Genomic DNA, 12,016 nt, shown 5'->3' with positions numbered 1-12,016 from the left:
GTGCACGGTTAGACACTATTTAAAGATGTCTTTACTCTTTATCTATTGTTTAAGATGTATTTACTTTTTAGTCAGTGCTTAATAATCTTTTACTTGTCCGGACAAAAATACCCATGTGTTAGATATGTGTGCTGTGTAAATATTAAGGACATGGTGTCCTTAACTTCATGAATGCTGTGTAAATATTAAGGACAAAGTGTCCTGTATTGATCTCCCAACTCTAAGTTCAGGACCAAGTGTCCTTAACTTATGAACTTGTTATTGTAAGTTCAGGACTGGTTGTCCTTAATTTATGAGCTTGTAAGTCTAAGTTTAGGACTACTTATCCTTAACTTTTGAACTTGTAACTCTAATTCAATACTACATGTCCTTAACTTTTGAACTTGGAACTCAAAGTTCAGGACTACCTATCCTTAATTTATGTGCTTGTAACTCTAAGTTAAGGACTACCTGTCCTTAATTTCTGTGCTCGTAACTCTAAGTTAAGGACTAAGTGTCCTTAATTTTTGAACTTCTAACTCTAAGTTCAGGACCATGTGTCCTTAACTTATGAACTTGTTATTGTAAGTTTAGGACTAATTGTCCTTACTTTATGTGCTTGTAAGTCTAAGTTAAGGACTACATGTCCTTAGTTTTTGTAACTCTAAATTCAGGACTAGCAGTCCTTAATTTCTGTGCTTGTAACTCTAAGTTAAGGACTACATATCCTTAATTTCTGTGCTTGTAACTCTAAGTTAAGGACCAAATCATTTAAACAACGCCCACGCCATTTCTACAAGTTTTAATGTCGATTAGTTTCATTGATGCTTTAGTATTTAACTGGTACTCAACTTGAAAATAAAAACAAAAGATTCCAATCAAAAATCAAAACAGTTCAAAAAGCACTGCTTTCTCTCTCCTTTTATTAAATGACTTCCCTAAACTTAACCAAAAATCAAAACTCGTGCAGAAAAATGCCAAAAATCACCCTAATGATCCCCTTGAAGAATCTGACAAAGACGGGACCCTCCTTCTCATTCCAACAATAGTTATCGAACTTGAGAGAGAGAAGCGAGGGTTTAGGAAGAAAAGTAATGGAAGAAAGGGTAAAAATATCTTCTCATATTAATTTTAATAGATTAGTGGCTATTTTTACTCAATATTAAAATTATTGAATAAAAAATAAATATCACCTTAGATAGTGGCTACCCACGCCAGTAGCTAAGGTTTGTGGGGTTTTACACAAATAACCGTCCAATATCGAACCTACTGGCCAAGTGTGTAGAGTGGACTATTTGGGTAAAGATCCCAACGTATAGAAATCGTCAAACGACGGCTTATTCTCGTGGCAAGTTTCTTAGTTTTTCGAAGCCGGGCTTTTTACAATGCTTTATGTAGTGGGCCACTCGTATATCCAAGAGTAAAGTAAAAATTGCACTGGGCGTCCTATTTGGTTGCTCCCATTTAATTTATAGTTATTTTTTTAAAATTTTTTAACTTGTACCCACTTTTTAAATAATTTTAGCCCTCTTTCTCCTCCTCCTTATCCTCCTTTGTTTTCTTCTAAGTTATAAAACAAATTGGTATTTATCTCCAGAAGCAACGCTGCTTTAGTTATAAGGTCAATTTTTTTTTAATTGAACAGTTCGGCAGTTGTACTTCTGCTCCAAATTTACAGCAAATTAGTCTTAGGAAAAAGTTTAAGTTACCAGTAGGGTTTGTTTTGGATTGCTCACTGTTGGAAAGCATTTTTGTAAGGCCAATTGTTTGTGTGCCCTTTGGAAATATATATATATTTCTTGGTATGATTTTTGTGCAGTATATATTCATACGCCTCTCTACTTATTTTTGTTTTTTGGGCACCGTTATTCCTTCTTTTGTCTCAGAGGACATATATCAAGCATCTTGTGGCTTTCTTAAAAACATAACTTGTTCATTCTAGTCCACTCCAGCTAACAGCCACTAGCTACAACTAAGGCAAAACAACAAAAATACAGCTAGAAAATTATAATTGACAAATACAGCAAATTAACAAAAACTTCAGCTTTAGAGCTGAAGTTCACCAGTTACAAAGATAAGAACTTCAGCTCTAGAGCTGAAGTTTCCCAGTTACAACACAAAAACTTCAGCTCTAGAGCTGAAATTTCCAGTTACAACACAAAAACTTCAGCTCTAGAGCTGAAGTTTCCAGTTACAACACAAAAACTTCAGCTCTAGAGCTGAAGTTCGCCAGTTACAACACAAAAACTTCAGCTCTAGAGCTGAACTTCAGGCCCGGCTACTAGAATGCTGAAGTTTTGTGTGATTGTCTTTGCTACTTCAGCCCCGTGTGCTGAAGTTATGCGAAAAAGCGGGTACGCTTGCAAATTTTTTTGCAAAGCGGGCACAAGTTAAAATGTGACAAAAAAAGCGGGTATAGATGCAAATGCCCCAAGAGTAAAGATCACTTTTAGCCTGCAAAGTGAAATTATTTACCTTCGATAGTTGTAAAAGTGTATAAAATTTGTATATTTTTTATATGTAATATACAAAAGTGTATATATATATATATATATATATGCATTTTGGGCTATTATTTTGAGAGCGACTATGCAATGTCATTTTCTCAAATCGTAAATATTGTATCAGTTATCACACAACGCGTGAGATTTCTCAGACTAGATCAAGATTAATTATAACTAAAACATGATTAAAGCTGTATTTTAAATTTTTCTAATCAAGATACTGGGAGGAACTTATAAGTAATCTCTCTTACAATGAGAAGTCTCGACAATCACAATCTAATCATATATTTATTTATTTCTTGGTCATATGTACTTTGTCCTTTGTTTATTTATCGTTCTTTTTGTGCTTTTATTAATGTAAAACAGAAATGGGCTGGCAAAAGATCAAGATTTTAACAGATCCAATCAAAGCTAGTAAATAGACATACACGGCTACAGCAAATTTCTAACCTCTTCTTAATAATTACAAAGGCTAGAGTAGGCTACTACTGCAACTGGCTGTATACAGTATATTTACACCTTAGTACTTACTACTTATAGTAGTTACTGGATTTGCTGATGCATCCGAACACAATGTACACATCCCCTCAGATGCTAAAACTATAAAGTAGGTGATTTTCTTCCCAATCCGCCTAGGCCTAGGCCTTGGTCGACCAAGGTTATCCGATACCTGTGTTGTAACAAGTTTTCGCTTGCCTCGATAATTGCACCATTAAAAAAAGTTACTGAATTTCGTCGATGCTAAAATTCGCATAAACCTTAAAGTTCTAGTACTTTGTATTTGGAGACAGAGGCGGACCTATATATGCAATAGATCAAGGTCACCGGACACAAAAATTATGTATGTATCACTGGTTGAACAATCAGCTCATGTGCCCTGCCATCTTCAAATCCTTGTATCTAATAGGAGAAGTACGGACCCTATAAACATGTTCTTCCCCGCTGCATTCATCAACCTCAACAACCCAGTGGCTCCTCTTACCACCAACAATCTTTTTACCTTCTGAAACAGTAATTTTACTAATTAATAACCCTTCTCCAATGGGTAGAAAATAACCCTTATGATCAAAACCTAGCTTAGGACCTTCATTTAGGGCATTGTACCCTACAATAAAGGCACCTTTAACAGTACAAACACCTTGTTGTGCTGCTTCAAATACTTCTTGGAAATCCTCCAATTTACAATCAATAAGTACAAAATCAGCTCCTTCATAATTACTTACCAATAAAGTTTTAACATCTTCACCAATCACAAACTCAACAAAATTGGCATAGTCTCCCAATAATGCTTTTTTAGCTGCATGCATATCTTGTTGTCTACGTAATATGCATATCACCCGGCCACCGGTTTGATGAGCCGCCGCTACTAATCCTAGTAGGGCGGATCCAGGGTGGCTGGAGCATGCCATCACCATGAGTTGTGCATTATTTCCGGCTGCCATGGCGGATATGAACTCTGTTACATCAGGCGCTTTTCCTCTTTCACCCTGAAATTTCCATAATTAAAAACAAATTTACGAGTATATCACTAAAGTGGGACGAACTTAAAGAAACGACATAAATAGTGTGAATTCATATAGCTGATCCGGATTTACTTTGGCATTGGGGTATAGTTATTACTTCCTTTGTTTCAAAAAGATTGGCACTATTTTCTTATTTGTCAGTTTAAAAAAGATTGACACCTTTCAACATTTTCTTAATAAGAAGCAGTTAGAACCACACGAGTAATATGACAGATTTCAAACCACAAGTTTCAAAAGTTTTACCGCCACACAAATATTATATGGCTTATTTAAGGCAACATACCTCAAAAGTCTTCTTTCTTTTTTAAAGTTTGTGTCAAGTCAAACTAAAACAATCTTTTTGAAGCGGAGGAAGTATTATTGTTATTTTACAGAAGAGAAACTAGCTGAAACTCAGAAAAATAAGTACAAAGGAGAGGAGAGATTATATTGCGCGTAGTACTTACCATTTTTAGCGTTTTGAGAAAGGCATTGGTAGCATTTTCAGCAGACCAGCAATCCATTCTTCACGATTCTGTTGTTAAGTGTTTTTTGGATTGTTTAAACCATTTATAGGAAGGGTTTGATTTAAGTAGACAAGATTGTCTTCCTTCTATTCTTAATTAATTAATGAGGTTAAGTTACAATAATAATTGCATGGAATGAAACAACTGAGGAAGGTATTTATTGACAAGATTCTGCTGTGCCAAGTGGTATTTTTAACAAGATTATTTCAATTTGTTGACTGGAGTGGAGAACATCGATCACTTTCTTGTTAATGTGTTAATTAAGAGTATTTTAATTTATTTTTAAAAAAAAAACTAATTTGCACCTATGTATGCACCAAAGTAAATTAGTGCATACATAGGTACAAATTAGTATTTTTTTTAAATAAATTAAAATACTCTTAATTAGTATTTGTATCCATTTATCACTTAATACTGGTAAATTCAAAATGGGCAGTGGTCCGATGAGTTGTTCCATATTTTATTTCGTATGTTATCTTCCACCTAATAAAATATGGTTAATCATTAATTAGATACGTAATTGTAATTAGGATGATGAAAGGTTTGAAAAAGTGGTTTATTTTTTTAAATTCTTCTAGTTAGGTCAAGTCACATGATTCATCTCAAGCCTTTTCTAAGATCCGGAAACTAAGGGGGAGAAAAAAAAAATTAAAAAAATATCAGAACTCCTTTTTAACTAGCATTTTGTAGTCTAATTTGCTCTCTTTTCACATGCATACTTTCACTAGAAATTTGAGGTCTTTTCCTTATGAAAGATCAGTTTGCTTCTATGGAAATTGAAAAAGTCTCTTTGTTCTCATTGATTTTCAATGGAATGGCAATAAACTAATAAGATATGTGGAATAGATAAGACCTTGTTAAAAACTTATGTAGATAATTTTTTTAATAGAATTAGGTTCGGCTGAACTTTCAGCAGGTAGGTAATGAAGCACTTGAATCCCACAATTACTTCTTCCCTCGTCTTCTCCTAAAATGCCACATAGGAACTTTTCTCTAGTACGTATACCTTAATTAACTTTTTCTTTTAAATTAATATAATTTATTAGGCCTGATGATAAAATGAGTTGATCTTAAACGAAAGAATGAGGACTTATTTTGCCGATTTCAACTTATTTGAAATTAAGATATAATACTAATGCTAATAATTGTTGTTATTGTTTTTTTAATGTTCGAATGAAAGTCGGCCAGCGAGCCAACTAGAAGCGGAACTAAAATTTTAAGTTTATGAGTTTTGAATTTCAAAAAAAGTAATTTATTGGGTTCAGAATAAATTATTCATATATATTAAATAATTTATTTCACAAAAACAAAATATTTAAATCAAAGCTATTGAATTCTACCGAGCTCGTATACGGACTTGTGACTCAGCCCCTGAAGTCACACTATGTGAATTCCACAAATTAAATTACGTCGGCCTTGATAGCTATACAGCACTCACATTTCAGGTGGGAGTGGCATATTTAGCCAACCGACCATTTTTAAAAGTTGTTTTTTAATGTTCACATTTCAAGCGCTTTGCGTCACGCATATTGTAGTCATGTGATTTAAAAAGTTAATGAGTCGATAAGTTCGTAGCCGTTTCGCCTAAGTGCCTATTTGGATTTGCTTATTTTAAGTGCTTTTAAAGCAAAATAACTTTTTAGCTATTTTTCGATCAGTCGTTTTGAGCTTTTGCACTTCGTTCGCTAGTTCTCGGGCATGACTAGCCCCGCGTGATGTATTATGATTTATGTAAATCGTCGATTTTGGTTTTTAGGGTAATCAGAATGGATTTGGAAGAACAGTTCTCAGTTTGAAGCTTAAAATTTGAAAGGTTTGACCAAGTTTTGACTTTATAGTATTCGATCTCGGATTTGGATTTTTATGATTTGATTAGCTCTGTTAGGTGATTTTGGACTTGGGAACGCGTCCGGAATGTATTTTGGAGGTCCGTGGTAGATTTAGGTTTGAATTGGCGAAATTAGAATTTTAGCGTTTTCGGTTGATAGATGAGATTTTGATATAGGGGTCGGAATGGAATTTCGGAAATTGAAATAGGTCCGTTGTGTCATTTGGGATGTGTGCGCAAAATTTCAGATCATTCAGATGAGGTTTGATAGACTGTTTGATCGAATTTGGAATTCAGAAGTTTTTGGAATTTTAGGCTTGAATCTGTTGATGATTTGATGTTTTGATGTTGTTTTGAGTGTTCTGGAGGTTGGGACAAATTTGAATGATGTTATGGGATATGTTGGCAGGTTTGGTTGAGGTCCCGAGGGTCTCGGGTGAGTTTCGAATGGTTAACGGACTAGTTTTGGACTTGTTGGAATTGCAGAAAATCTGGTGTTTAGTTGCTGGTTTCCTTTTTTGCGTTCGCGAAGGGGAACTGGAGGCAAGAGAGGATTTGTTCTTTGTGTTCGTGAAGGGGGGCCGCGATGGCGAAGGTCTGTACAGTGGTGCATCACGAATGCGTGAGCGATATCGCGTTGGCATAGAGAAAGTGGAGTAGCTGGGACCCCAAAGCATTTGTGCTACGCGTTCGCGTAGTAGGCGTCACGTTCGCGAAGAGGTGAGTCAGTTATGCATCGCGTTCGCGTAGAAGGATTTTTGGTCAGTAGCTAATTGTGCTACGCGAACGCAAGAGTGAGGCCGCGTTCGCGAAGAAGGAAAATAATCCCTGGGCAGAATGTTTTAAAAGTGGTTTTCGAGATTTTTGGTCTATTTCCTCTATTTTTGAGCGACTTTGGAGCTTTTTGAGAAGGATTGAAGAGGGAATCGAAGGAAAACACTTGGAGGTAAGATTTTTGTACTCAATACTCGATTTTTTGTTGATTCTTACTTGTTTAAACATGAAATTAGTGGGATTTAAAGCCTAAAATTGGGAAATTAGGGCTTGACATTGGAGAGTGTAAATTGGAGATTTGAGGGGCCATTTGAGGTCTGATTTTGATGTTCTTGGTATGCATGGACTCGTGGGAGAATGAGGATACTATTGATGTAATTTTTATCAGATTCTGAGATGTGGGCTTGGGGGCCGGGTTTGGCCAATTTCGGAAATTTTTGAGTTAATTCGATTATTTTCGCTTGGGCTTTATTCCTTTAGCGTGTATTAATGATGTGGAACTAATTTTGGTTAGATTCGAGGCATTTGAAGACCTATTCGAGAGGCAAAGGCATAGCGGGCTAGAGTTTGGACCGGATTGAGGTAAGTAATGATTGTAAATGATTGTCCTGAGGATATGAAACCCCGGATTTCACGTTGTTGTACTACTTTGAGGTGACGCACACGCTAGATGACGAGCGTGGGGTCATGCATCGTTGGGTATTGTGACTTAGTCCATCATGTATGACTATTAAGTCGCATATTTAACTGAAAACTATTTGATATCATTGTGTTTTGGAAAGTATTATCATGTTTTGGGCTGAATGCCATATTTGGGCCTCGTGCCAACTGTTTTGGACCCTTAGGGGATTTTTACTACTATTCCTCATTATTTTGACTTCATATTTATACTCACTCATGTTGTATTTTACTATTTTCATAACTCAACCATATTTACTCCGTTTTTGATATTTTAAATAATATTTTGGGCTGAGCTTCATGTTTTACTGTTGCCCGAGTGGCTTGAGAGATTTCTGACTGAGTGAGCCGAGGGCCTATGTTGTGAGGATACTATGGGATCGGGCTGTGCGCCGCAGTAGTGTTGTATTGATTCATGATTTTGAGACCAAGGGCCAGACTTGTTATGCCACGAGGTGGCTTGTTATGAGGCCGAGAGTCTGTTGATTATGCCACGGGATGGCTTGCTGTTGCGCTTGGGCTGTAGGAGCCCATCCAGGAGTCTGTACACCCCCAGTGAGCACCGGTACCCAGTATGAGTGATAGTGATATGATGTAGCTCGAGCGGTTGTTGTTGTTTTATATTGTCGCCCGAAGGGCTGTTCTTGATCCATGTTTTGCCCGATGGGCGGTTCTTGATTCATGTTATGCCCGAGGCGCTGATTATGAGTGATTGTGAGGTAGCCCGAGGGGCTGGTTCTGTTGATATTATGCCTGAGGGGCAGTTTATGGTACATGTTTTGCTCGAGGGGCTGTTTACGTTTTCTATCATTTTTACTCACTGTTTTATCACTCGTTTGAAACTATTGAAATTTGTTTTAAAAGGTTTTACTAAAAATGAGCATGATTTACGAAGTAAATGATTTCTGTACTGTGCTGGAGATGTCCTGCATTTATTGTAGCACTATGACGTGGTTTACATATTTTCTTACTGCTCAGCTTTTATTTACTTTTATTACTTACTGGGTTGGCGTACTCATATTACTCCCTGCACCTTGTGTGCAGATTCAAGTATTTCTGAACCCGGTAGCGGGTGTTGATTGTTCAGTGGCAGAGTCATTGGAGTTAGCAAGGTAGTTGCCCGACGTTCGTAGCTCTGCTCTTCTCCCTCTTGTATTCCTTAGATTGTTTTAGTATATTTTTAGATCTTAGTAGATGCTCGTGACTTGTGATACCCCAATATCGGGCTTGTATATTTATTGTGCACTATTCATTTAGACTTACGTTATGAGGTATTTGATTAATTAAAGGCTTAAAATAAATTTTTTATTGATTAATGGTTAATTCGGGAGTTGTGTCGGCTGCCCTAGTTTCACGATAGGCGCCATCACGACCGAGTCGGTTTTAGCATCGTGACATTCATCTATACCAGTGAATCAGGAACCTTCACAGGCTCCATTGACTCTTACTAAGGATTAGTATGATCAAATACTTCAGTTCCTCAACAAGACATCCTGTTTTTCATCTCTTGCCAATGCTGCAGGTATAAATACTGCATTCTTAGCTACTAATAATATCCAAGAGTGGATTATTGACACAGATGCTACTGATCACATGGTCTCAGATCTTAGCTTGTTAACCTCCTTTAATATAGTTGATCCTCATTACTCTAAGAAGATATTCTTACCTAATGGTGATGTTTCATATGTTAAGCATGTTGGTACTAGTGTTATTTCATACAAGAGTGTTATCAAGAATGTGCTTCATATACCATAATTCAAATTTAACTTGATGTCTATATGAAAGGTAACCAAAGAGCTGCAGTATTTGGTTGCCTTTTATCCTGATTTTTGCATATTTCAGGATCTGTTCAATGGGAGAGTGAAGACAATTAGTAGAGAAGATAAAGGTCTTTACATATTGCCCTCTTGGATCTCATTAGTTGTCAATAAGCATAATACATAAGTATCACTAGCAGCCACACATAATGAGGATATGTTCACTAAGAGAACACCTACAAATGTGGTCTCAAGCTATAACACAAAAGACTTGGTCATGTGGCTTCCTCAGTTGTAAACAAACTATTTTCAATAAAGCAGGAAAGTTGCATTTCTGTTATAGAAGACTATTTTGTTTGTCCATGTGCTAGACTAACTAGACTACCTTTTTCCAGTAGTACAAATAAAAGTGTAGCTTCCTTTGACTTGCTACATTTGGATGTATGGGGACCCTATAACACTACAACCATTGATGGTAATAGATACTTCTTAACTATAGTGGATGACTACTATAGAATGACTTAGATTTTCCTTTTAAAACTCAAGTCAGATGTGTGTGTTGTCTTACATGATTTCTTGATGTGTGTTAAAACTAAGTTTGACACAAGTTAAGTGTGTTAGGACTGATAATGGAGCTGAATTTGTTAATTTTGTCTGTAATGCTTTGTTCAAAAACCTTGGCATTATCCATCAGAGAACTTATGTTTATACTCCTCAGCAAAATGGAGCTGCTGAGAGAAAACATAGGCATATTCTAGAGGTGTGCAGATCTCTAAGGTTTCAAGGTCATATCCCTTTAAAGTTTTTGGGGTACTGTGTATTGGCAGTTGTTTATCTCATCAACAGGATGCCCTTCTCACAGCTAGGTCACATGCCTCCTTATAAGTTATTATGCTAGAAGAAGCCTTTGCTTGGACATCTCAGGGTTCTAGGCTGTCTATGCTATGCCAAGATTGTCAATAAAACTGACAAACTCCAACCAAAAGCTATCACTACTGTACACATGGGCTATTCTTCTTCTTGGAAGGGATACATTCTTCTTAACCTGTCAACTAGCTCCTTTTTCATTAACAGAGATGTAACATTCAGGTATGATATTTTTCCATTTCAGCAGCTCTACTCTCAAAAACAATCTGTGTTCCTTGATACATCTTCTTCTGCTTTACCATATTCTACTGAGCATTAGTATGCTCCAGATGCCTCAGTAGGATCTAGCGAGAACTCTGTTGCACATGACTTTTCAGTCTTACCACATGCAACCTCTTCCTTTCTGGGCAGCGCTAACTCAAATGCAAGTACATTACCAGCTGTTGCATCACCAGGTGTTGAGGTCTCTCAAGTTGATTCTCCTATCCTTAAGAGATCATCTAGAGACAAGCAACCACCATTGTGGATGAAGGACTTTGTTTCTCTTCATGCTCATCAATATACTCCTTATGGCTTGACAACCTATCTATCTTATGATCACATGTCTCCTCACTACCAGGATTTCATTGCTCTTCCTCTTCTGAGGTTGAGCTTGTATCTTATGCGGAAGCAGTCAAGGACCTAAATGGGTAGCTGCTATGAAGTCTGAAATTGTTGCTTTAGAGGATAATCATACATAGGATGTTGAGGCCTTAACTACTGGAAAGAAACCCATTAGATGCAAATGGGTGTACAGGATAAAGTACAAGGCATCTGGTGAAATTAACAGGTTCAAAGTCAGGCTAGTTGCCAAAGGCTATAGCCAGAAAAAAGGCACTAACTATCAGGAAACTTTCTCTCATGTTATCAAGATGGTTATAGACAGAACAATTCTTTTCATTACTGATGTGCAACATTAGCACATTCATCAAATGGATGTGTCAAATGCTTTTTTCCAGGGTGATCTTCATGTTAAGATCTACATGGACCTGCCTCTAGGCTTTGTGAGTCAGGGGGACCAGCAGGTATGCAGACTCATCAAATCCCTATATGGTCTTAAGGAGGCCTCTAGATAATGGAATGCAAAGCTTTCAGAGGCTGTGTTATAGTTTAGTTTCACTTAGAGTCAACATGATCATTCTCTGTTTATAAACGGATCAGGAGGTGACCTAGTACTCATTCTAGTCTATGTTGATGATATGCTAATTACTGGAAACAATCTACCATTGATTAGAGGGGCAAAATCTGCTTTGCAGCAAGCCTTCAAAATGAATGACCTAGGAGAGTTAAGATACTTCTTAGGGATTGAATTTGCTAGGTCCAAGCAGGAGATCTTAATGCACTAGAGAAAATCCACTCTAGAACTTATTTCTGAGCTAGGACTGGGAGCAGCAAAGCCAGCAACTACACCACTTGAAACCAATGTAAAACTTACTAAAAAAGAGTTTGATGATCACTTGGCTAGTCCAAGCCAGGGGGAGGATGAGTTACTGTCTGATGCAAGCTCTTATCAGAAGCTTATTAGCAAGCTACTCTACTTAACCATAACAAGACCAGACAT

General features: G+C 36.8%; 1 protein-coding gene across 1 annotated transcript; it reads right to left on the bottom strand.

The window, feature by feature from the left end:
* Positions 1–2,887: 2,887 nt before the first annotated feature.
* LOC104222580 (uncharacterized) lies at positions 2,888–4,572 on the bottom strand. The gene is made up of 2 exons (XM_009773820.2): positions 4,453–4,572; positions 2,888–3,970 (listed from the first exon to the last, which is right to left on the bottom strand). Exons 1-2 carry the CDS (start codon positions 4,507–4,509, stop codon positions 3,347–3,349), a joined length of 681 nt encoding a protein of 226 aa, XP_009772122.1. The 5' UTR covers positions 4,510–4,572; the 3' UTR covers positions 2,888–3,346.
* Between the last annotated feature and the right edge of the window lie 7,444 nt (positions 4,573–12,016).

This window comes from Nicotiana sylvestris, chromosome 1 (genome assembly GCF_000393655.2).
Source record: "Nicotiana sylvestris chromosome 1, ASM39365v2, whole genome shotgun sequence".
Classification (NCBI taxonomy): domain Eukaryota; kingdom Viridiplantae; phylum Streptophyta; class Magnoliopsida; order Solanales; family Solanaceae; genus Nicotiana; species Nicotiana sylvestris.
Note: the sequence above shows the minus strand (reverse complement) of the source record. Positions and strands in the feature narration are given on the sequence as shown.

Bases quoted from the DNA above. Each gene is read 5' to 3' on its own strand.
- LOC104222580 (XM_009773820.2), bottom strand. From the start codon at position 4,509: ATGGATTGCTGGTCTGCTGAAAATGCTACCAATGCCTTTCTCAAAACG. The intron at 3,971-4,452 runs GTAAGTACTACG...TGGAAATTTCAG, and splicing joins TTCTCAAAACGCTAAAAATG to GGTGAAAGAGGAAAAGCGCC.